At 40.8% G+C, this 27180-nt stretch overlaps 1 protein-coding gene across 2 annotated transcripts in view; it reads right to left on the reverse strand.

Annotated features, from left to right (window-relative positions):
* Window positions 1-27180, reverse strand: part of MCMDC2 (minichromosome maintenance domain containing 2) — a 51308-nt gene that overhangs the window by 8918 nt on the left and 15210 nt on the right. The window contains exons 10-14 of one of the 2 annotated variants that reach the window (XM_003274795.4): window positions 23477-23682; window positions 18234-18400; window positions 17643-17822; window positions 13238-13380; window positions 9306-9415 (exon numbers count right to left, since the gene is read on the reverse strand). In XM_003274795.4, the coding sequence (XP_003274843.2) occupies window positions 9306-9415; window positions 13238-13380; window positions 17643-17822; window positions 18234-18400; window positions 23477-23682 (806 nt within the window). Of the gene's footprint in view, window positions 1-9276; window positions 9416-13237; window positions 13381-17642; window positions 17823-18233; window positions 18401-23476; window positions 23683-27180 lie in introns of those variants that run through there. The other variant, XM_030795252.1, reaches the window with a different exon arrangement.

Consider the following 27180-nt stretch of genomic DNA (forward strand, 5'->3'; position numbering starts at 1 on the left):
CATACTGTTTGCTGGAGGTTGGGATGGCTGTGACAATTTCTTAAGATGAGACAATAATGAAGTTTGCTGCATCAATTGACTCTTCCTTTCATGAAAGATTTCTTTGTAGCATGTGATGTTGGTTTTTCTTTTTTGGTCATTTTAATTTTATTTTTGTTTTTTATTACACTTTAAGTTCTGGGGTACATGTGTAGAACATGCAGGTTTGTAATAGGTATACATGTGCCATGGTGGTTTGCTGCAGCCATCAACCCATCACCTACATTAGGTATTTCTCTTAATGCTATCCCTCCCCTAGCTCTCCTCACCAACAGGCCCCGGTGTGTGATGTTCCCCTTCCCTGTGTCCATGTGTTCTCATTGTTCCACTCCCACTTATGAGTGAGAACATGTGGTGTTTGGTTTTCTGTTCTTGTGTTAGTTTGGTGAGAATGATGGTTTCCAGCTTCATCCATGTCCCTGCAAAGTACATGAACTCATTCTTTTTTATGGCTGCATAGTATTCCATGGTGTATATGTGCCACATTTTTGTTATCCAGTCTATCATTGATGGGCTTTAGGGTGATGTTGTTTGATAGCATATTTACCCACAGTGGAACTTCTTTCAAAATTGCAGGCAATCCCCTCAAACACTGCCACTGCTTTATCAACTAAGTTTATGGACTATTCTAAATCCTTTGTTGTCATTTCAACAATGTTCACAGAATCTTCCCCAGGAATAGATTCCATCTCAAGAAACCACTTTCTTTACATCCATAAGAAGCAACTTCTCATCCGTTCATGTTTGATCATCAGTCTATAGCAATTAAGTCACATCTTCAGGCTCCACTTCTAATTCTAGTTCTCTTGCTGTTGCCACCACATTTGCAGTTACTTCCTCCACTGAAGTCTTGAACCCCTCAAAGTCATCCAGGAGGGCTGGAATCAACTCCTTCCAAATTCCTGTTAATGTAGATATTTTGACCTCCTCCCATAAATCATGAATGTTCTTAATCACATCTAGAATGGTGAATCTTTTCCAGAAGGTTTTCAATGACTGCCCAGCTCCATCAGAGGAATCATGACAGTGATGGACTTATGAAATGTATTTCTAAAATAACAAGGCTTGAATGTTGAAATTATTTCTTGATCCAGGGGCTGCAGAATGCATGTTAGCAGGCATAATAACAACATTCATGTCCTTGTACATCTTCATTAGAGCTCTTGGGAGACCAGGTGCATTGTCAATGAGCAGTAATCTTTTGAAGGGAATTCTTTTTTTTTTTTTTTTCCTTGAGACAGAGTCTCGCCCAGTCACCCAGGCTGTAGTGCAATGGTGCAATCTCAGCTCACTGCAACCCCTGCCTCTCGGGTTCAAGCAATTCTCCTGCCTCAGCCTCTCCGAGTAGCTGGGATTACAGGCGCCCGCCACCACACCCAGCTAATTTTTGTATTTTTAGTAGAGACAGGGTTTCACCATCTTGGCCAGGCTGGTCTTGAACTCCTGACCTTGTGATCCACCAGCCTCGGCCTCCCAAAGTGCTGAGACTATAGGCATGAGCCACCACACCCAGCCCTGGGAATCCTTTTTTTCTGAGCAGTAGATCTTCACAGTGGGCTTCAAATATTCAGTAAACCATGTAGTAAACAGAAGTGTTGTCATCCTGGCCTTGTTTTTCCCTTTCTAGAGTACAAGCAGAGCATAATTAGCATAATTCTTAAGGGCCCTAAAATTTTCAGACTGGTATATGGACATTGGCTTTGACTTAAAGTCAGCAGCTGCATTAGCTCCTAACAAGGGAGTCAGCCTGTCCTTTGAACCGTTGAAGCCAGGCATTGAAGTCTCCTTTCTAGCTATGAAGGTCCTACATGGCATCTTCCTCCAATAGAAGGCTGTTTTGTCTATATGGAAAATCTGTTGTTTAGTGTAGCCACCTTCATCATGATCTTAGCTAGATTTTCTGGGTAACTTGCTGCAGCTTCTCCATCAACACTTGCTGCTTCATGTTGTACTTTTATGTTATAGAGATGGTAGCTTTCCCTGAGCCTCATGAACCAACCTCCGGTAGCTTTTGACTTTTCTTCTGCAGCTGCCTTACCTCTCTGAGCCTTCATAAAATTGGAGAGAGTTAAGGCCTTGCTCTGGATTAGGGTTTGGCTTAAGGGAATGTTGTGGTTGGTTTGATCTATCCAGACCACTAAAGCTTTCTCCATATCAGCAATAAGGCTGTTTTGCTTTCTTATCATTGGTGTGTTCACTGGAGTAGCACTTTAAATTTCCAGAAGTTTTTTTGTTTGTTTGGTCTCCCTCTGTCACCCAGGTTGGAGTGCAGTGGCATGATCTTGGCTCACTGCAACCTCCACCTCCTAGCGAGACTGTCTAAAAAAAAATTGAAAAAAAAAATCAATATACCTAACTGAAATTCGTTATGAAAAGAAAAGTAACTGGCTGGGCGCGGTGGCTCACGCCTGTAATCCCAGCACTTTGGGAGGCCGAGGCGGGTGGATCACGAGGTCAGGAGATCGAGACCATCCTGGCTAACACGGTGAAACCCCGTCTCTACTAAAAATACAAAAAATTAGCCGGGCGTGGTGGCGGGCATCTGTAGTCCTAGCTACTCAGGAGGCTGAGGCAGGAGAATGGCGTGAACCCAGGAGGCGGAGGCTGCAGTGAGCCGAGACAGCGCCACTGCACTCCAGCCTGGGTGACAGAGCGAGACTCCGTTTAAAAAAAAAAAAAAAAAAAAAAGAAAAGAAAAGTAACTAAAGGTGAAAAAAATCTTCACATGGTTTTTTTCTCCCTCCCTCCCTCCCAAAATAATAAATGCTATTTATTTATTTATTTATTTATTGAGACAGTCTCACTCTGTCTCCCAGGCTGGAGTGCAGTGGCACCATTTTAGCTCACTGAAACCTCTGCCTTCTGGGTTCAAGCGATTCTCCTGCCTCAGCCTCCTGAGTAGCTGGGATTATAGGCGGCTGGCAACAGGCCCAGCTAATTTTTTTTTTTTTTTTTTTGTATTTTTAGTGAAGACAGAGTTTCGCCATGTTGGCCAGGCTTGTCTTGAACTCCTGATCTAGGGTGATCTGCCTGCCTCGGACCCCCAAAGTTTTAGGATTATAGGCGTGAGCCACCATGCTTGGCCTCCCTCAGTAAATACTTAAAGAAAGTCTTGACAAAGTAGTCACTGTACTAGTCCATTTTCATACTGCTACAAAGAACTGCCCAAAACTGGGTAATTTATAAAGGAAAGAGGTTTAATTGACTCACAGTTCAGCATGGCTGAGGAGGCCTCAGGAAACTTATAGTCATAGTGGAAGGTGAAGGGGAAGCAAGGCACCTTCTTCATAGGGTGGCAGGAAGGAGAAGTTCCAAGTGAAGGGGAAAGAGCCCCTTATAAAACCATCGGATCTCATAAGAACTCACTCACTATCACAAGAACATCACCCCCATGATTCAGTTACCTTCATTTGGTCTCTCCCTTGACATGTAGGGATTATGGGGATTACAATTCAAGATGAAGTTTAGGTGAGGACACAAAGCCTAATCATATCAGTCTACCCTGACCCCTCCCAAATCTCATGTCCCTTTCACAGTTCAAATCCAATCATGCCTTCCCAACAGTCCCCCAGAGTTTTAATTCATTCTAGCATTAACCCAAAAGTCCAAGTCCCAAGTCTCATCTGAGATAAGGCAAGTCCTTTTCACCTATGAGCCTGTAAAATCAAAAGCAAATTAGTTACCTCCTAAATATCATAGGGGTACAGGCATTGGGTAAATACACCTGTTCTAAATAGAAGAAATTGGCCAAAATGAAGGGGCTACAAGCCCCATGCAAGTCCAAAATCCCGGGAGGCAGTAATCTTTTTTTTTTGAGACAGTTTTGCTCTTGTTGCCCAGGCTGGAGTGCAATGGCATGATCTCGTCTCACTGCAACCTCTGTCTCCCAGGTTCAAGCGATTCTCCAGCCTCAGCCTACCAAGTAGCTGGGATTATAGGCGCCCGCCACCATGCCCAGCTAATTTTGTATTTTTAGTAGAGACAGAGTTTCACCATGTTGGCCAGGATGGTCTCCAACTCCTGACCTCAGGTGATCCACCCGCCTCGGCCTCCCAAAGTACTGGGATTACAGATGTGAGCCACTGTGGCTGGCCAGTCAAATCTTAAAGTTCCAAAATGATCTCCTTTGACTCCATGTGTCACATCCAGATAATGCTGATGTAAGAGAGTGGCTCCCACAGCTTTGGGCAGCTCTGCCCCTGTGGCTTTGTAGGGCACAGCCCTTCTCCCCGCTGCTTTCACAGGCTGGTGTTGAGTGTCTGCAGCTTTTCCAGGCAATGGTTCAAGCTGCTGGTGGACCTACCATTCTCGGGTCTGGAGGACAGTGGCCCTCTTCTCACAGCTACACTAGGGAGTGCCCAGTGGGGACTCTGTGTGTGGGGGGTCCAACCCCACATTTCCCTTCCTCACTGCCCTAGCAGAGGTTCTCCATGAGGGCTACACTGCAGGGATATCCACACATTTCCATACATTGTCTGAAATCTAGGCAGAAGTTCCCAAACCTCAATTCTTGACTTCTGTGCACCTGCAGGCCCAACACCATGTGTAAGCCACCAAGGTTTGGGGCTTGCACCCTCTGAAGCAACAGCCTGAGCTATACGTTAGCCCCTTTTAGCCAAGGCTGGGATGCAGGGCACCAAGTCCTGATACTTCACAAAGCAGCAAGGCCCTGGGCCTGGCCCACAAAACCATTTTTCCTCCTAGGCCTCTGGGACTGTGAGGGGAGGGGCTGCTGTGAAGACCTCTGACATGCCCTGGAGACATTTTCCCCGTTGTCTTGGTGATTAACATTTGGCTTCTCGTTACTTATGCAAATTTCTGCAGCCTGCTTGAATTTATCTCCAGAAAATGAGTTTTTTCCTCTTTACTGCATAATCAGACTGCAAATTTTCCAAACTTCAATGTTCTGCTTCCCTTTTAAACGTTAGGTTCCAATTTCTGATTATGTCTCTCAAGTTCAAAGTTCCACAGATCTCTAGAGCAGAAGCAAATTGGCACCAGTCTCTCTCTTTGTAAAGCACAGCAAGAGTCACCTTTATTCCAGTTCCAAACAAGTTCCTCATCTCCACCTGAGACCACCTCAGCCTGGACTTCATTGTCCATATCACTATCAGCATTTTGGTCAAAGACATTCAACAAGTCTCTAGGAAGTTCCAACTTTCCCACATCTTCCTATCTTCTTCTGAGCCCTCCAAACTGTTCCACCCTCTGCCTGTTGTCAAGTTACAAAGTCACATCCACATTTTTGGGTATCTTTATAGCAGCACCCCACTCTCTGCAGTACCAATTTACTGTATTAGTCTATTTTCATATTGCTATAAAGAACTGCCTGAGACTGGGTAATTTATAAAGGAAAGAGGTTTAATTGACTCACAGTTCAGTGTGGCTGGGGAGGCCTCAGGAAACTTACGATCATGGCAGAAGGTGAAGGGGAAGCAAGGCACCTTCTTTCAAGGCAGCAGGAAGGAGAACTGCCAAGCGAAGGGGGAAGAGCCCTTATAAAACCATCAGATTTGTGAGAACTCACTATCATGAGAATAGCATAGGGGAAACCGCCCCCATGATTCAGTTACCTCCACCTGGTCTCTCCTTTGACATTTGGGGATTATGGGGATTTCAATTCAAGATGAGATTTGGGTGGGGACACAAAGCCTAACTGTGTCAGTCAAGAAGTAAATATATTCAGCCATATGGCTGGGCATGGTAGCTCACACCTGTAATCTCAGCACTTTGGGAGGCCAAGGAAGGCAGATCACTTGAGGTCTTGACAGTTTGAGACCAGCCTGGCTAACATGGCAAAACCCCATCTCTACTAAAAATACAAAAATTAGCTGGGCATGGTGGTGCATGCTTGTAATTCCAGCTACTCAGGAGGCTGAAGCAGGAGAATCACTTGAATCCAGGAGATGGAGGTTGCAGTGAGCCAAGATTCTGCCACTGCACTCCAGCCTGGGTGATGGAATGAGACTGTCTCAAAAACAAAACAAAACAAAAAAAAAAAACAAAAAACTCAGCCATATTCTATCACAGGAGTCCTTAATATAATAATACTATAATTCTTCAATTCAAAGACATATATTTTCATCTTATTACTGTACTCCAGTTGTATCTTAACAATTGATGGCATGGCATGGTAAAATTGGCAGAATTTTTTCTTTACAGCACATAAAATAATGTGTCTTAGACTTAATGAAATGTGGTCTTAAACATAGACTAGGAGAAGCATGTAAAGATAAAGCAAATTGATAATCTTCAACAAACCTGACAAAAAACAAGTGATGGGGAAAGGATTCCCTATTTAGCAAATGGTAGTGGGAAAACTGGCTAGCCATATGCAGAAAACAGAAACTGGACCCCTTCCTTACATCTTATACAAAAATTAACTCAAGATGCATTAAAGGCTTAAATGTAAAACCTAAAAGCATAAAAACCCTAGAAGAAAACCTAGGCAATACCATTTAGGATTGCCATACCCTAGGCATGGGCAAAGACTTCATGACTAAAACACCAAAAGCAATTGCAACAAAAGCCAAAATTGACAAATGGGATCTAATTAAGCTAAAGATCTTCTGCGCAGCAAAAGAAACTATCATCAGAGTGAACAGGCAACCTACAGAATGGGAGAAAAGTTTTGCAATCTCTCCATCTGACAAAGGTCTAATATCCAGAATCTACAAGGAACTTAAACAAATTTACAAGAAAAAAAAAACCCATCAAAAAGTGGACAAAAGATATGAACAGACCCTTCTCAAAAAAAAGACATTTATGCAGCCAACAAACATATGAAAAAAAGCTCATCATCACTAGTTATTAGAGAAATGCAAATCAAAACCACAATGAGACACCATCTCACAACAGTTAGAATGGTGATCATTAAAAAGCCAGGAAACAACAGATGCTGGTGAGGCTGTAGAGAAACAGGAACGCTTTTACACTGTTGGTGGGACTGTAAGTTAGTTCAAACACTGTGAAAGACAGTGTGGCGATTCCTCAAGGATCTAGAACCAGAAATACCATTTGACCCAGCAATCCCATTACTGGGTATATACCCAAAGGATTTTAAATCAATCTACTATAAAGACACATGCACACATATGTTTATTGCAGCACTATTTACAATAGCAATGACTTGGAACCAACCCAAATGCCCATCAATGATAGACTGGATAAAGAAAATGTGGCACATATACACCACGGAATACTATGCAGCCATAAAAAACGAATGCATGTCCTTTGCAGGGACATGGATGAAGCTGGAAACCATCATTCTCAGCCAACTAACACAGGAACATAAAACCAAACACCACATGTTCTCATTCATAAGTGGTAGTTGAACAATTAGAACACATGGACACAGGGAGGGGAACATCGCACACTGAGGCCTGTTAGGGGTTGGAGGGGGCAAGGGGAAGGAGAGCATTAGGACAAATACCATGCAGGGCTTAAAACCTAGATGACAGGTTGATAGGTGCACCAAACCGCCATGCCACATGCATACCTATGTAACAAACCTGCATGTTCTGCACATGTAACCCAGAACTTAAAGAGAAAACAAAATAGGTGGGGCACAGTGGCTCACACCTGTAATCTCAGCACTTTGGGAGGCCAAGGCAGGCAGATCACTTGAGGTCGGGAATTCGAGACCAGCCTGACGAACATGGAGAAACCCCATCTCTATTAAAAATAGAAAATTAGCTGGGCGTGGTGGCGCATGCTTGTAATCTTAGCTACTCGAGAGGCTGAGGTTGCTTGAACCTGGGAGGCAGAGGTTGCAGTGAGCCGAGATCATGCCATTACACTCCAGCCTGGGCAACAAGAATGAAACTCCGTCTCAAAAAAAAAAATAGTGATAATAAATAATAATAATTTAAAAAAGAAATGCTAATTAAAAAAAGATAAAGCAAACTGAAATGAAAAACATGTATATATCCTTCCTAACTAGTGTTATTCTCTTTTGGTAAATAAAACTAATTCAGGATGACAACTAACCTCTTTTAGGGGCCATAAATCTCTATTTCATAAAAATTAATGCTGTATGTTCCTAGGAAAAAAATGTATAAGACACACACATATGTACATTTGTATATGATTTAGGGATTTACAAGCCCCTATACCAAGCATCTATGGATCCTAGATTAAGAATGCTTGACATTTATAGAACAAAGACAATTATAGAACAATTTATAGAACTTTAGACAATTATAGAACAAAGTTCTAATATTCAAATGATCTCTGCAAACAGGTATTACAATATAAATGTAATTTACAGCAAATGTAATCACCAACACGTACACACAGGAAAGCTAGTGTTAATACATTCTTTAAGTCCCAGGGCTGGAATCAAGGTTTGGTTTGAAGAATGGTATCACTAATCAAAATTAATGTCTCATCTAATTCAACCAAGAACTTTGGGAGAATAACTCTCCTTACCCTTACTTTAAAAACCTCTTTTGCATGTTTATTAGCAAAAGCATAATAAGTGCCATTCATTTCAAAATATTAAATGCTATAGACATAGTATTAAAACTAGTAATTCAGCGAAGGTGTTGATACAAGATAATCAGATTTTCTTTTCTTTCTCTTTTTTTTTTTTTTTTTGAGATGGAGTCTCACTCTGTCACCCAGACTGGAGTACAGTGGCTCAATCTCAGCTCACTGCAACCTCCACCTCCCAGGTTCAAACGATTCTCCTGCCTCAGCCTCCTCAGTAGCTGGGACTACAGGCACCTGCCACCACACCCAGCTAATTTTTGTACTTTTAGTAGAGATGGGTTTTCACCATGTTAGGCAGGCTGGCCTCGATCTCCTGACCTTGTGATCCACCTGTCTCGGCCTCCCAAGGTGCTGGGATTACAGGTGTGAGCCACCACACCCAGCTGATGATCAGATTTTCTTTTGCTATCTTGCCTAACTCCGCTGTGGGGGATTGTTTGATACCTAAATGTTGCAAGTGATTTTAAAAGGAAGATAAATTAAAATCATTTTATGTGTTGTATTAAGTACTTTTCTCCCCAGAATTCTTTAAGCAATGCAAAAGTTCAAATATGAAAACAATCATGCATAATAAGGAATTTAATATCAGATGATGATACTACCCAGAAACAGTTAATAAATGCCCAAATTAAAACAGGCCTTACCTGGTAGAGATTTGTTATTCTTTAAAATAATATTTTAAAAATATATGTAACATTTTAATTTAACCAACTAAGAATATTTAAGGTTAAATAAAGTTATTTGTAGTGATCATTAATAATTTAATTCATTACCATATTTCAATGTGAGGGATGTTTCAAATAGTAAGGCTGCAATCAGCACATCTTCTTTAAGCACTTTGTTCCTTAAGTTCAGTCGTGCATGGGCTTCAGATAGGAAAACGCTAAAAAAGAAAACAGTTGCCAAAGAAAATATGTTGATATTATAAAAATAATATATATTTTGGCAGGAACAAACCAAGACATATATGAACCTTAGCCACACCGAAAGCATATTCTTACTTTAAAAAAATTTTTAGTTTCTTTTCAAAGGATTTTTTTTTCCCACCAACTTAAATAGACTGTTCCAGAACAAGCCAGTATCCTTTTGGTTTCCATCCTGGCTTTTATTTATCATTCCACACTCCCCTCTCAAAGTTTTGTTCAGATAAATACACAGTTGGGAAAATTAATCTAACTATCTTTTACAGACAAATCCTTGACTTTTTCTTTTAGTCCTTCATTTATCTAAAATCCTCATAGATTTGCAAGATTTTTGTTTGCAATTTCAGCATTGGAAGGGATCTTGGAATTCAAAGTTCAAACTTTCATCAGAAAACTAAATTTCCTCTACAACATCCTGGGCTATTCGTTTTCCAGTCTCTTTTGGACCTCTCCTAGCATTCATGGCTTCATGAGGCAATCCGTTCCTTTATTTTTAGTTTTTTAACCAGCTTCCATTACCTGAAAGATCTCCTTCAATCTGATGTGATGTATCTGAATGATTGCAGAACTTGGGAATCAGAAAACCTAGGCTGAGTCTTGTATTACTTTGTATAAATCATTTAACGTATGAGATTTTTTGAAACTCAGCTATAAAAGGCAGACAAGTAAAGGCATTTGAAAGTTTTGCAACTAACTATAACCATAACTAACTATAACCAAGATTCTATCAATCTAAGCTAAAATTAGTTTCACTGCAATTTCTACCCATAGGTCTCTTGTTCTGTCTTCTGAGACCTCTTACTATGATGCTCTTCAGATATGCAAAGATAACTTTTCGATTGCTCCGTGTTTTCTCTCCTCCAAGTTAAATATTTCTAGTTCCTTTACTATAAGACATAATTTTCAGCTCCTCACCATGATGGCTACTCTCCTCATGACCTAATTTGGTTAATACTCCTTTTCAGTACACTACGACAGCAGTTTTGACCATCACAGTAGAGATGAGGCATAACTAGCATTTTGTTGCTCTTGATATATATTCTATTAATATGACCACAACTCTCAGTATTATTAATAGCCATATTACATCATTTACTCTTATTAAACATAAAAAGAATGAAATATCAAATCCTTTTCCTATCCTTTCATATTAAGCCACATTACCATTTTCTCATCAATTCACACGTATACTAGGGAGTCTGGGCATCTAACAGAGGGCTTTACATTTATCCTATTAACGTTCTTCTTTTAGATTAAGATCACAATTCAAGCTTGTGAAGTTCTCTCCAATATTGCTCATTTATAAATGTAATTATCATGTCTCTGATATCCTCATCCAAGATCTTTCTAAAAATGTTGACTGGGACAGAATATGTATAGAGCCTTTAGAAAGTATTGTTCAGCTCCACTTCTCTAGAAAAGCAAAGATGCTTGTGATTAGCTATCTGTCTGTAGAAATGGGAGAAAAATTCAAGGTTTATGACTCTTCTAGGGGTTTATTTACTCTGCTGTTTCACAAACCACCCTTAGTATTTATTTCTAAAATGTGAAAAAGTAGAGTTATCATATTAACTACTTTATTTTTTAATAAATAGCTGCATCACAGCTTCACTGTGTTGTGATGTAGCAGTACCATAGTTTAAACAGTCCCTATTGACAGACCATTTCTTTATTTGCTATAGTATTAAAGTGTAATCTCAAAATAATTGTGAGGTAGAACCAGGAGTAAAATAATTCATTAAATAAATAAATAAATAAATATATTGTTAAAACTGCAATATAAAATAAGACAGATGAAGAACTGGCAGAAAATGTCAAGTATAAATCTGTAAGATTTAGACATGTTTAGTTAATTTCCCCAACTGTATATTTATCTTCATAAAGTTGAAAAAATGCTAAAGATAAGCCAAGTAGAAGTCAACTCTTTGATAAATGTTTCAAAATGGAAAACAGAACTACATAATGCTTTCTGTTTCCTGAAGTAACATTTAAAATACTCAGATCAAATTATACTGTTTGTTTGTTTTTTTTTTTTTGAGACAGAGTTTCACTCTTGTTACCCAGGTTGGAGTGCAATGGCTCAATCGCAGCTCACTGCAACCTCTGCCTCCCAGGTACAAGTGATTCTCCTGTCTCAGCCTCCCAAGTAGCTCAGATTACAGGCATTCGCCACCATGCCTGGCTCATTATTTTGTATTTAGTAGAGACAGGGTTTCATCATGTTAGTCAGGCTGATCATGAACTCCTGACCTCAGGTGATCCACCCCACTTGGCCTCTCAAAGTACTGGGATTACAGGTGTGCACCACCGCACTTTAAAAGTTCTATTTTCTCAGAATGTTCTTTTCTCTATAGTAAAAATATGTTTTGTGTTTGAACTCACATAGTCTCAGTTTACATATGAAAAGATATATATATATTTTGAGACAGAATCTTGCTCTATCGCCAGGCTGGAGTGCAGTGGCGCAATCTTGGCCCACTGCAACCTCCGCCTCCCAGGTTCAAGTGATTCTCCTGCCTCAGCCTCACGAATAGCTGGGACTACAGGCATGCACCACAACGCCAAGCTAATTTTTTTTGTATTTTTTTGGTAGAGACGGGGTTTCACCATGTTGGCCAGGCTGGGCTCAAACTCCTGACCTCAGGTGATCCCCCCGCCTTGGCCTCCCAAAGTGCTGGGATTATAGGCGTGAGCCACTAGGCCAGGCTTTTTTTTTTTTAATTGAGAAGGGGGTCTCACTCTGTCACCCAGGCTGGAGTAAATTGGCACATCTAGGCGCTCTGCAACTTCCGCTTCATGGGCTCAAGCAATCCTCCCACCTCAGCTTCCTGAGTAGCTGGGACTACAGGCACCTGCCACCAGGCTCAGCTAGTTTTTTGTATTTTTGGTAGAGACAGGATTTCACCATGTTGCCCAGGCTGCTCTGTTTTTTTTGTTGTTGTTGTTGTTGTTTGTTTGTTTTAAATAGAGATGAGGTCTCACTATGTTGCCCAGGCTGTTCTCGAATTCTTGAGCTCAAGTAATCCTCCCACCTCAGCCTCCCAAAGTGCTAGGATTACAGGTGTGACCCACTGCACCCAGCCCTGAGGCCGGTCTTGAACTGAGTTCAAGCCACCTGCCTGCCTCAGCCTCCTAAAATGCTGGGATTACAGGCATGAGCCACTGCGCCTGGCCAACACTCATATATATGTTTTTTTTTGAGACGGAGTATCGCTGTGTCGCCCAGGCTGGAGTGCAGTGGCATGATCTCAGCTCACTGCAACCTCTGCCTCCCAGGTTCAAGCAATTCTCCTGCCTCAGCCTCCCGAGTAGCTGGGACTACATGCGCGTGCCGCCACGCCTGGCTAATTTTCTGTATTTTAGTAGAGACGGGGTTTACTGTGTTGCCCAGGCTGGTCTTGAACTCCTGACCTCAGGCAATCTGCCCTCTCGGACTCCCAAAGTGCTGGGATTACAGGTGTGAGCCACCGTGCCTGGCCAACAGCCACATTTTTAAAAACAAGGACTTGCATTTGAAATCAGTGCACTTTTCTCAGACATATCTCATATGTGGCATCCAATAAAAATCAGTTTAGTAAACAAATTATTAGAGATTAAAATGATGTAACATGATATAACAAAAGGAATTGTGAAGCCTTTAGTCCTTTTGGAACAAGGCCATTTACAAACCAACCAACTAGCAATCAAGCAGAGAAACAAGTGAAATAGATAAATGAGCAATTTAATTAAACACATCATTTGAAACTCAATGCTGATTTTAAAATCTTGAATTGAATACCTACAGATATTTTAACGCAGATGCTGACAGCTTTGATCCACATACAGAGCCTGTTCTGATTCTGCGACTTGCTAGATAATAGCCGTGAGTCATTCTTTCTGCTTCCAAGCTGAATTCTACATTCAAATTCTTTGCAAAAGCCAATAGCTAAAAAGTGTGAAAAATCCAAGATAATCAAGCTTTATTATGGAATCAATATAACAGAAATCAAAAGTATACTGGCACTTTATTTTTACAAGTTTGCATATTTTATTACATAAGAAAGAGTAAATGTCTGGGGCCATCCTGAAGTCACTGAACACTTTAAATCACAGTGTTATACTTGTAAAGGATATTGAAGTTTACCCAGAATAATCTCCTCTCTCTCAGTGCAGAAATGTTCTGTGCAATATATGTGAATGACTTTACAATGTCTTTGCTCCCAAGTGAAAGGCTCACCTCCCTCAGAAGCTAACTTTCCTTTGAATAGCTTTAATTCTCTGACAGTTTTTTCCTCATAACTTTCTCTCATTGGCCTAGAGCTACTTGCCCTCCTTACTTCCCTTCCTTCCTTTTAAAGAACACTTAACGTTTGGTATGAGGGGAAACATTGTGTTAACTGCTTTGAAGGTGGGCTTTGGTGATTGAGTAAGATTTGGGTAGAGAATAATTCTGCAACACAATGATTATCACTGTTTTTTCTGAGTTTTGGACTTTTTTTTTTCCTTCAGAGTCAGTGATTCCTAGTTCCCAAAGTTTTTCTCTGTGACGTAATTTCCACATTTTTTACTATCCTAGTTATTTTCTAGTTTTTTCAATTCAGATAACCATAGGAAAAATTAACTATAATAAGGTTACTGTTTTTTTTCTGACACTACCTACACCTGGAGAAAGGTTGCTATTAACTATAAAATTTATATTTTATTATTTTATTTATTTATTAATTTTGAGATGGAGTTTTGCTCTTGTTGCCCAAACTGGAGTGCAATAGCGCGATCTCGGCTCACTGCAACCTCAGCCTCCCGGGTTCAAGCGATTCTCCTGTCTCAGCCTCCCGAGTAGCTGAGATTATAGGCGCGTACCACCACGCCTAGCTAATTTTTTGTATTTTTAGTAGAGATGGGGTTTCACCATGTTGGCCAGGCTGGTCTCAAACTCCTGACCTCAGGTGATCTGCCCACCTCAGCCTCCCAAAGTGCTGGGATTACAGGCATGAGCCACCGCGCCTAGCCTATTTTATTTATTTATTTTTGAGATGGAGGCTTGCTCTATTGCCCAGGCTGAAGTGCAGTGGCACAACCTCGGCTCACTGCAAACTCTGCCCCCTGGTTCAAGTGATTCTCCTGCCTCAGCCTCCTGAGTAGCTGGGACTACAGGTGTGTGCCACCATGCCCAGCTAATTTTTTTTTTTTTTTTTGTATTTTTAGTAGAGACAGTTTCACCATATTGGCCAGGCTGGTCTGGAACTACTGACCTCAGGTGATCTGCCCGCCTCGGCCTCCCAGAGTGCTGGGATTATAGGCATGAGCCACCAGGCCTGGCCTGAAATTTATATTTTAAATTTAACCTTTAGAAAAGCATAGAGATGGCTGGGCACGGTGGCTCACACTTGTAATCCCAGCACTTTGGGAGGCCGAGGTGGGTAGATCACGAGGTCAAGAGATTGAGACCATCCTGGCCAACATGGTGAAACCCCGTCTCTACTAAAAATACAAAAAAATTAGCCGAGTGTGGTGGCGGGCACCTGTAGTCCCAGCTACTCAGGAGGCTGAGGCAGGAGAATCACTTGAACCTGGGAGGTGGAGGTTACAATGAGCCAAGATGGTGCCACTGCACTCCAACCTGGTAACAGAGCGAGAAAAGAAAAAAGAAAAGAAAAGCATAGAGACATGTCCTAGATTGGACATGTCCTGGATTGGGTATATATCCTGGCTTCTTTGTTTTCTTTATTCTCCACAACTCTCTCCAGGCTTTCAGAACTGGATATACTATTAATAGTATCAATAACCCTCTCTAAGTTCTCTCTAAGATGGCATGATCATGAGCCACCAATATCCTCCTTCAGGAAAGGACTTGTTGCCCCAGTTACTGAGAATGCTGTCAGCCCCTTCAGGGATTGCCTCAGGACAGTCCACATCACATGAGTGATTGAGGCAGAAGTGGGGGAGGACATTATAAAGTCCGCAGGTATTGACAGAAAAGCCCTCTCAAATACACATTGGCACACTAAACTCCATCTCAGTCCGTGTTCTGGAGAGCTCAGGCTGCAACAAATTCCATCCACTTTGATTTGTGTAATAGACAGATTTATCTTCCAGAGAAACCATTTTTACTATTTCACTTTTTACTGTTTTACAGTTCACTCTACAACTGTTCTCTATAGTCTGACAAACCAACTATAAAATCTTTTGCCTGTGCAAGACTTACTGTAAACATGCCAAAATCCTGTGACTCCAAACTACAATTTTTGCTCCAGTCAAGCTGGTCTTACCGTTTTCCATGTATACTAATTTCTACTTTTAAGTCTTTACTCCTACTGTTAATTCTACTTAGAACACCCATGCTTTGTGCATCTAAATTTTACCCTTTCTTACAGCCCAACTAATGTCCAGCCTCCTCCATGAAGTTTTCCCAGCTTCTGCATTCTACATTGATATCTTCCTTTCTGAATTCCTAAAATACCTGAGTTAGCACCACTTAGCTTAGCATTTAAATTGTTCCTTAACTATTTTATGTATCTTTTTTTTTTTTTTTTTTTGAGACAGAGTTTTGCTCTTGTCGCCCAGGCTGGAGTGCAGTGGCGCAATCTCGGCTCACCTCAACCTCCGCCTTCTGGGTTCAAGCGATTCTCCTGCCTCATCCTCCCGAGTAGCTGGGATTACAGGCACGCGCCACCATGCCTGGCTAATTTTGTATTTTTAGTAGAGACGGGGTTTCTCCATGTTGGTCAGGCTGGTCTCCAACTCCCGACCTCAGGTTTCTGCCCTCCTCGGCCTCCCAAAGTGCTGGGATTACAGGCATGAGCCACTTTGCCTGGCCTGTATCTTGTTTTTAATCTCAATTAAATGATAAATTAAAGAGAAAGTTTATATATCTGTGAGAATATAAAAGAATGGAAATAGGCTCATATTTGTGAAGTATTCAGTAAATACCTGAATAATTAATAAATCTAGATTGTTTGGGCTTGTTTCTCAGGTAAAAAAATGAGCAACATTTGTCAGGGTCATTAGCCTGTCCATATTTAGTACCCTAACTCCTACAGACTACTTTTTTCCTATATAATAAAACCAAAACCAAAACCTTATTATATTATAAATATTATTCTTTTTTCTATTCTAATCTATGTGAATAAACAATGTTCATAATTCATTTTTAAGACGATTTTGCCTTTCAACCTTTTACTCATGCAGTATGCTCACAAGGAAGATAGAAAGGAAAAAAATTTTAATGACTCAGACCTCCACTTTCTGATAACCCCTGCCTTTTAGCTATCATATCCAGACAGGTGAACTCTATTTGGACAGATTTTTGAGTAGTTAAAAAGGTTTCAGTTGTATATATGTGAGCACCTTTAATAGCTACGATAATTATTACTAAATTTACATCACCTACTCTCAGGTTCTCTGAACATGTCACATATGTTTTGATAATGTCAGGGTAATTAATTAAAATGGGTTAGTGAATCATGCTATATATCCCCTAAAGTCAGGACTCGAAGGTATTCATCTAAGGACAATCCCTTTGAACAGACAGTAAAATGTAAATAACTGTATATCTATATAGCCTATTATAAATTTCTATAGAAAAATTCTATGTTGGTTTTCTTTCATTGAGATTCTTTCAGCTGTGCTGATTTGGACAATGGTACAAAAATAAATTGAAAATTTTAATATTCATTACCTAACACAGTTGTTTCTTTAATTATAGCCCTAAATAATTCTAAATAATTTCTTTTTCTTTTCTTTTTTTTTTTTTTTTTTTTTTGAGACGGGGTCTTACTCTATCACCCAGGCAGGAGTGCAGTGGTGTGATCTTGGCTCACTGCAACCTCCACCTCCTGGGTTCAACTGATTCTCCTGCCTCAGCTTCCCGAGTAGCTGGGATTACAGGTGCCACCACCACGCCCAGCTAATTTTTGTATTTTTTGGTAGAGATGGGGTTTCACTGTATTGGCCAAGCTGGTCTCGAACTCCTGGCCTCAAGTGAGCCACCCACCTGGGCCTCTCAAAGTGCTGGGATTATAGGCATGAGCCACCACACCAGCCTAACCCTAAATAACTTCTATGCAATGTCCCTAATATGTTTAAAAGCTGGAACCAAGATGGAATAAAGAATCCTAAGTAAAGAAAATCCAGCACTCAAAAGGACTTCTATATAATTTGAGAAACATTAGCATAGGCATTCTGGGTAACCATTTTATCTACCTTTACCTTTTCAAAATCTTCAGTTGTGAACTGTCTAGAAGCTGCATAAAACAGCCCTTCAGGATTAATGGCTTTGTTCAAAGTGTGTTGCACAGTAGGAAGAAATGGGTGGCAGGGAGATGACTCATTGCAGTTAATCAATAAAGCAAATGCCTCCACAAGGTTAGCTGGAATCAAACTGCAATCCTACATCAAACCAAAAGGTAACAGGCAAACATTAAACTTTGTAATTTTCACAATTTGGAAATAATTAATTACAAAGTAATTATTATATCTTGTTATTATTAAAGTTATTATTTATCATATTAGTTATAATTTAAGGTAATTTTTTAATAATCTGGGAACTTTTTGTTGATTGATTTTTTTAAAGCCTCTTTAAAGACTCTCTAGCTACCTATTCAAATAGTAATTTCCAGTGAGCAGATATCTGATCTACATGGCTAAAAAAATTACAATTTTTAAACAACTGGGTCATCAGGTAGTTCTGGTACTCAGTGAAGTATAGAAACAGGTTAATAACAAAAATATTAAGATGTATTAAAATTTATGACAATTCCTTGAACAACATTCTAACAATAAAATATACATATACCTTACCATCTGACCAATTAGAGTGTTGATTTTCTGTGCATTTCTCCTTGAAGATGAATCCGTATCAACAAAAGACCAAAAACTGCACTGAACTGGAAAAGTCATCTGTTGATCAATATCCTCCCCAAACTTCTTTCCTGGGATGTACACTGTGATGCTTCTGCTCTCCAGAACTAAGTCAGAAGACATTATCCATTTGTTATTTAAGTTCATTTTGGTCTAAATGTCTACAAATTGCTAACATATTATTATATATAATTATACTGTGTAGACTTTGGATAGTGAAAGAAAGTAAATTTGACTGTTTTGCAAGACAATGCTCTAAGTTCTGCCATTAAAAAAAAATATATTTGAAGCCTTATGTGTCCCATGACTTGATGAGAACCAGGAGTCCAAAGCACGTAGCTGGAATTGTGGCTGGGCACCTGAGTGGACTAGGCAGGGGGCTAAGAGATTGGTCATATAATACAGACTTACAAGAGAGGCTAAAATTAAATCATGTTCTTTTATGTGGGGAAAATGATAGAAAGCAGGCCATCCATGTGGGAGTGAGAGAGGAAAAGACAGAGATAATATGAACTACAGTGACTGGGGGGAAATATATCTCAAATTCAACATATTCAAAACCAAATTCATTGTCCCCTCACCTCCCACTTAAAACCCAAACAAAAAATATGGAGCACTTTGGGAGGCTGACACAGGGGGATTGCTTGAGCCCAGGAGTTTGAGACCAGCCTGGGCAACTTGGCAAGATCCTGTTGCTACAAAAAATTAGCCAAACATTGTGGGATGTTACCGTGGTCCCAGCTACTTGGGAGGCTGAGGTGAGAGAATTGCTTGAGCCCAGGAGTTGGAGGGTGCAATGAGGTATGATGACACCACTGCACTCCACCCTGGGCAACAGAGTAAGACCCTGTTTCAAAAAAAAAAGAAAAGAAAGAAGAAGAAGAAGGAAGAAGGAAGAAGGAGAAGAATAAAGAGGCCAGGGCCATCGCGGAGGACCACGTATCATTTGATTCCATTTATAGTCAGCCATCTATATCCAAAAGGTCTGTGTGCATCTGTTGATTCAACCAACTGCTGATGAAAAATATTCAATAAATAAATAAAACAATAACAACAAAAAACAACACAGTATAACAATTTGCAAAGCATTTACATTGTATTGACTATTATAAGTAATCTAGGGATGATTTAAAGTATATGGGAGGATGTGCATGGATTATATGCAAATACTCTGCCATTTTATATAACGGACTTGAGCATCTGTGGATTTTGGTATCTGCAGAGGACCTGGAACCAACCCCTGGAGAATACTGAGGGAAGACTGCCTATGCAGTGTTCAGAATAGGCAAATACACAGAAACAGAAAGCAAATAGTGTTTGCCAGGGACTGTGTGGGAGTAGGTGACAGGAGGCAGGGACTGGGGGTTGACTGCTAATGGGTATGGGGCTTCCTTTTGGGGTGATGAAAATATTCTGAAGTTAGTGGTAATAGTAGCACAACTCTGTGAATATTCTAAAAAGCACTTAACTGTACACTTTCAGTGGGGAATTGTATGATGTGTGAAATCACAATAAAACTGTTACAAAAAATGTAATAGTAGTATTGCCATTCTAAATAAAGAAAAATTAAAATTTTATATTGGCATAAATTTTACGTTTTATCTTTATATTGTACAATACTTTTATCTTTATATTGTATAATGCAGATATATGGGCATTTATCTCATAAGTGGAACCAATAGTATTTTGCACATGCATATGTATTTTGTTTTTACCAGAACAGTGGAAATGCTGCACAAAACAATTTTTATTTTACTTCTTGATATGCATACATTTCACCAACACTCTCTACCTTCAGCTTACTGATAAGTGAGGAAGGACTGAAAAGACAAGGAACTATGGATTTGCCCTATCTTTCCCTTTCCTCCTGTGTCATTTTCAGTGTAAGTGGTTGGCAAATACAGGGAAGCAACCAAGTAAGAAAGAATATGATACAGCTACTTGGTCATTTGTGTTTCTTGAAAGGCCTTTGCCTTCTTTCTGTATTAGAAGCATGTCTAGTTCAAATGAAAAGCATGGCCACTTGGGGTTATTAGCACTCCCTCTTACTCAGTTGAAAATGTGTTGATATGGAAATATAAGCACTGGCTTATAGTGCACCCATGACACATGGGAGTCTAGCAACAATCAGAGAAAGTACAAATTAAGTGTGTTATGAAAGCTGCATAGTGATCACAAATGCTGTATGAAATAGGGCAGGAAGGCACAGTAAAAACAGGCATCCATGTGTCTCCTCTACTCACAGTCAAGTGCCATTATCTCATTAGACTTCCTTACAATACAAAGATAAAATTATCAAAAATTTGAATATAATGACAGCAGAGTTTTAAACCAAATGCCAAGTTCTTGTGGGGAGAGGACATACTAGCAGGGCCAGCTTCATGAGTGTGGAACAAGTGCAGTTGTACTGAGGCCCTCCTCTGTAGCAGCCAGATGTTCTACCATCCTTTGATGAAAAAACTCCTTTTCCCACTGACTAGCTTTGGTGCTGTAGTCAAAAATCAATTGACTATAAAATGTGGGTCTAGTTCTACACTCTCTGATATGGGTTGGCTGTGTCCCCACCCAAATCTCATTGTGAACTCCCACGTGTTGTGGGAGGGGCCTGGTGGGAGGTAACTGAATCATGGGGCAGGTCTTTCCTGCACTGTTCTCATGATAGTGAATAAGTCTCACAAGACCTAATAGTTTTAAAATGGGGAGTTTCCCTGCACAAGCCCTCTTCTCTTGTCTGCCACCATGTGAGACGTGCCTTTCACCCTCCACCATGATTGTAAGGCCTCCCCAGCTGTGCGGAACTGTAAGTCTAATAAACCTCTTTCTTTTGTAAATTGTCCAATCTCAGGTATGTCTTTATCAGCAACATGAAAACAGACTAATACACCCTCATTTTGTTTTTATTGCTTTTTTTTGTAGAGGTGGGGTCTCAGTGTGTTGCCCAGGATGGTCTGGAACTCCTGGCCTCCAGCAATCCTCTTGCCTCAGCCTCCCAAAGTGCTGGGATTCCAGATGTGAGCCAGTGGGCCCAGCTGATTTCTGCATTCTCTTATAAAGTGAAGCAATATGCTATGTGCCCTGAGCACACTTGTACATTCATGCTGGTATGCCAAGAAGGCAAGGCTCTGACTACTCTTTGCCCAGTCCATGGCTGTCCATATCCTTGCTAGTTATAAATCTTGCCCAACCAGCATTACTCTAATACAGAACCAGACAATGATATTATAAGGAAAAAACCCTACAGACCAATATCTCTCATGAACATAGATTTAAAAAATCCTCAACAAAAATAATAGCATATCAAATCCAACAATGTAGAAAAAGAATTATACACCATGACCAAGTAAGCTTTATCCCAGGTATGCAAGGCTGGTTCAATATTCAAAAATCAATTAATGTAATCCATCATATCAAGAGGCTAACTGAGAAAAATCATATGACTGATGATGGCAGGAGGCAGACAGGTTCCTGGGCAGATAGGGGCAGGTCCCTGGTGGAACCCAAACTTCAGGCAGCAGACAGCCTGAAGCCTGAAAATCAGGCTGCCAGTTCTGGGTGGAGTCCACCACCTGGAGTGAGAACTTCCTTGATGCCTTCCAGCCAATCAGATGGTGCTTTTTCTGGGCCCACCGATGGACCAATCAGCATGTACTTCCTCCATTCTTAGCCCATAAAAAACCTAGACTCAGCCAGACTCAAACACAGGTTGGGACTACCTGCCTGTGGGTAGGAGCTACCCACTTCAGGTCTCCTGTCCACTGAAAGCTGTTCTGCCATGCAATAAAACTCTTCTCCACCTTGCTCACCCTCCAGTTGTCCACATAAGCTAATTCTTCCTGGACATGGAACAAGAACTTGGGGCCTGTTGAATGGCAGGTGTGAAAAGGGCTATGACACTCTCCTGGCAGGCTTGCTGAGCTGCAAGTGGGAGCGAAAAGGGCTGTAACACTTTCCTAGCCAGCTTGCTGAGCTGTGAGTGGTGACACACTCTTGTTTGCTGGACTGCAGGAGTGAAGAGCAATGACCCTTCTGGAGGCCCAGACCTCAGGATTTCCTGAGTCAGAGCTGTAACACTATAATCCTCCTACCTTCTGCCAGCCTTGGGTGGCTGCCCCACAACAGAAAGTGGCGATGGGCTGGGCCAGCCCAGGAGCCACAGCCTGGAGTGAGGCAGTGGACTGAAAGAGCTGTTAACATGTGCCCCCATCCGCTGAGCTGTGGGCAGCAGGAACGAGAGAGCTGTAGCATGCTTCCCTGCAGCCCCCTGGGGCTCCACTGTTGCTGGTGTCTCCAAGTTTTCGGGTGCCACCCCATTCCCCTCATCCAGACACCAGGGCCCTCAGTAGAAGCCACTTGCAGCATGCCTGTTCCAGCTACAGCCTTGCATGAAGCCAGCACCTGTGCCAGCACCTGGAGATGCCTGCCCTGCCACAGCAGCCGGTGTGCCTGGCTATGTGCAGTGGCCGGACCCTGTGCTTGCTCACTCACACACCCCTCGCTGCTCCGCTCCTGGCTTGCCCTCAGTAGGCATGGGATCTGGACTGGTAGTGTGATCCAAGTGCAGCCTGCCAGGCTGAGTGAGCAGAACAAGCCCAGCAGGCAGGAGCGAAACTCAAGCAGAGGTACTGCTGGACATAGAGGTTTCTGGCTTGAGAAGCAACACCCGAAGGATCCTGTGACATGATCATATTAACAGAGGCAGACAAAGCATTTGACAAAATCCAATATCCATTTATGATTAAAAAAAATCTCTCAGAAAATTAGAAATAGAGAAGAACTTCTGTGGATAAAGAATGTCTACAAAAAATGTACAGCTAACATCATACTTAATGGTGAGAAACTTGAAGCTTTCCCACTCAGGTCAGGAACAAGGCGAGGATGTCCTCTCTCAACACCACTTTTCAACTTTATACTGGAAGTGGTAGCTAATGCTATCACTAGACAAGAAGAGGAAATAAATCGGTCCATTACAAGCTCATGTGTTAGCACACTGAGAGCAAAGGCTAAAACTGTGCATTTGCACATTAAATTTCTGTTTTGCTTATAAAACCAAAATGAGAAATGCCATCTAACATAATTTCTCAAACCCTCAAACATCTGCAATACTATCTTAACTGTTAAGTATCTCAACATGGATGAGAGTATAGGTTAAACAGGTGAAAATTAATTTAAAAAATATTGTTTACCTGATTGAAGCTGTTCAAGTTTATCTTTTTTGTGTGAAGCCAAGTCTCCTATAAAGCAGATACCACCTTTAGCTAGCAAAGCACTGCCAGCCTGAATGCTAACTGCTCCAGTTCCATACTTATTCCTGGATAGAGTGGGAAAAATTTCAGTAGAGACTAGATGACGTATACCACGGGGGACAAGGTTTATGCTAAAATTCAGAAGCCTAGGGAAAAAAAAATAAAATTTTCATTACTATTATTTAATTTTCAAAAGTCACAATGTGTTAAATTAAATTTAATTTTATTCTGTGTTTACTGAGCACCTGTGATACATCAGCTATTGTGCTAGGGATAAAAATAAATATGACTAACATGGTAAAATCCCATCTCTACTGAAAATACAAAAATTAGCCAGACGTGCTAGTGCATGCCTATAGTCCCAGCTACTCAGGAGACTGAGACACAAGAATAATTTGAACCTGGAAGGCAGAGGTTGCAATAAGCCAAGATTGTGCACTCCAGCCTGGGCGACAGAGTGAGATTCTGTCTCAAAAAAACAAAACAAAAAAATATATACGAGACTTGGACCTTAACTTGGAAAGCTCACAGTCTAAAAAGAAAGACATAAAAAACTAAAACACAGTGTGATAGGTACTAAAAAATGTCTTCATCCTGGTGACAGAGCAAGACTCCGTGTAAAAAAAAAAAATCTTTAGAACATCCATGGTGGCCAGGTGTAATGGCTTACAACTGTAATCTCAACACTTTGGGAGGCTGAGGCAGGCAGATCACTTGAGGTCAAGCGTTTGAGACCAGCCTGGCCAACATGGCAAAATCCCATCTCTACTAAAAACACAAAAATTAGGTGGGCCTGTAATTACATGCCTGTAATCCCAGCTACTGGGAGGCTGAGGCAGGAGAACTGCTTCAACCCGGGAGGCGGACATTCCAGTGAGCCGAGATCACTTCACTGCACTCTGGCCTGGGTGAGGGAGCGAGACTGTCTCAAAAACAACAACAACAAAAGAACATCCATGGGAGTATTACTTCTTCCTGGAAGGGAGTCAGAGAAAGTTACAGAGAGATGACATTTGAATTAGGCCTTTTCTTTTTATGGTTTGCTTTCTTTTGCCTATTCAGAATTTTTGCATTAGGCTTGCTAGTGTCCCATCAAAACTATCACTCTGCTGTTTCTGTCATGGCAATTGTGGTTTTTTTTGTTTTGTTTTGTTTTGAGTCTCTCTCAGGCACCAAGGCTCTAGTGCAGTGGCGTGATCTCAGCTCACCGCAACCTCTGCCTGTCACTAGGCTGGAGTGCAATGGAGCAATCTCAGCTTCCAACCTCCACCCCCCAGGCTCAAACGATTCTCCTTCCTCAGCCTCCCAAGTAGTTGAGACCACAGGTACAAGCTACCGTGCCTGGCTCAATTTTTTTTTTTTTTTTGTAGAGACGGGTTTCACCATGTTGCCCAGGCTGGCCTTGAACTCCTGAGCTCAAATGATCCTCCTGCCTTGGCCTCCCAAAAAGCACTGGGATTACAGGCTTGAGCCACTGTGTCCAGTCAAATTTTTTTTTTCTCTTAAGAGACAGAGTCTCACTCTGTCGTACAAGCTGGAATGCAATGATGCAGTCATAGTACACACAGCCTCAAACTCCTGGACTCATGCACTCCTGCCTGCTCAGTCTCCCAAGTAGCTGGAACTACAGGCATGAGGCACCTGCCTGTCTCATGGCAATTCTTGATATGTCATTTTGGTTTCTAACCTCTTTGCTAATTGTCTCAGTCTCTTCATATCCCAAATTTAAATTCTGAAAAAGGAATATGATTCCCTTAGCTTCTCTTTTAAATCCTTGCCACAGAAATTATAGCTTCCTAGTGCCATCAACTATGATGAATAGACATAGACATGTGACACAAAAGGGGGTGATACAAAAGTAGGCATAGACATGCAGTGCAAAAGAGGGTGAGATGTGGATAGGTAGATGGTATAAAATATGTCTAGCGCATGTACCATTCTAAGGAATTTGGATGTTTGAAGATATATAAAATGAGAGAGAGAGAGCGATACTTAGAAAGAAATCTTTGTAAGCCTATAAGGAGTGGTTCTCAACCACAGCCTGCACTAATCTTACCTGGGGAGATTTAACAAATTCCAATGCCAAGTGCCACCCCAAACCACTTAAGTTAGAAACTCTGCGGGTGAGACACAGTGATAAATATTTTTAAAAATTCTCCCAGGTGATTCTAATAGGCAGCTAGGCTGAGCGCTTAGTGATATGGAACAATGAGCCTCAAATTTGGTTACACATTGGAACTGGCTAAGGAACTTCTAAAACTACTGATACACAGAAGGTCACAGAATACAAAGTCAAAATATAAAAATCAATTGTATTTCTATATATTCATAGCAAACAATTGAAAATGAAATTAAGAAAACACTACCATTTTAGTAGCACCGAAAATATCAAATATTTTTAGAACCAATTTAACAAAATATTTGCATGACCTTTATAAAAACATTGCTGAGAGAAATTAAAGAAGACCTAAATAAATGGAGAGATACACCACATTCATGGATTGGAAGACTCAATATTATTAAGATGTTAATTCTCCCCAAAACTGATTTACAAGTTAAATACAGTTCCAATCAAAATACTCAAAGGCTTCTTTTTGGTTGGTATTAACATACTGATTTGGCTGGGCTCAGTGACCCACATCTGCAATCCCAGCACTTTGAGAGGCCGAGGCAGGAAGATCACTTGAGCCTGAGAGTGCAAGACCAGTCTAGGCAATATGGCAAGACCTCATCTCTACAAAAAACTAAAAAATTAACCAGACGTGGTGGTTCACGCCTCTGCTCCCAGCTACTCAGCAGGCTGAGGTGTGTGGATCACTTGAACCCAAGAGTTTGAGGCTGCAGTGAGTCATGATTGTGCCACTGCACTCCAATTTGGGCAACAGACCGTGACCCTGTCTCAACAAATAAAAATAAACTGATTCTAAAATTTATTTAAAAATGCAAAAGATCTAAAATTTTTTTAATATTTAAAATGAAGGATAAAGTTGCATTACCTGATTTCGAGACTGAATATAAAGCTACAATAATCAAGGGAGTGTAGTATTGGTATAAGTATAGAACAATAGATCAAAGTAGTAGAAAAGAGAGTTCAAACAGATTTACATCCAGTTCAATTTTATACCCAGATTCTGCCTAGTTCAATTGAATTTGAACAATGGTATCAAAACAATTTAATGGGGAAAGGAAAATCTTTTCAACAATTAGTGTGGAAAAATTGGATAAATGCATAGGAAAAACATTAACTTTAACTCATACCTCCTACCAATCTCTGGGAGATTAAGGCAGGAGGATTGCTTGAGCCTGGAAGTTTGAGACCAGCCTAGCAAGACTTATCTCTACATAAATAAATAAATAGTAAACTAAAACTATAATGCTACTAGAAGAAAACATTTAAAAACTCTTCATGACATTGGGATAGACAAAGATTTCTTCTTTTTTTTTTTTTTTTTTTTTTGAGACAGGGTCTTGCTGTGTCATCCAGGCCGGAGTGCAAGTGGCACAATCTCTGCTCACTGCAACCTCTGCCTCCCGGGTTCAAATGATTCTCCTGCCTCAGCCTCCCCGGTAGATGAGATTACAGGCATGCACCACTATGCCTGGCTAATTTTTTTTTTTTTTTTGTATTTTTAGTGGAGACAGAG

The sequence above is a fragment of the Nomascus leucogenys genome, chromosome 16, assembly GCF_006542625.1.
Source record: "Nomascus leucogenys isolate Asia chromosome 16, Asia_NLE_v1, whole genome shotgun sequence".
Taxonomy (NCBI): Eukaryota; Metazoa; Chordata; class Mammalia; order Primates; family Hylobatidae; genus Nomascus; species Nomascus leucogenys.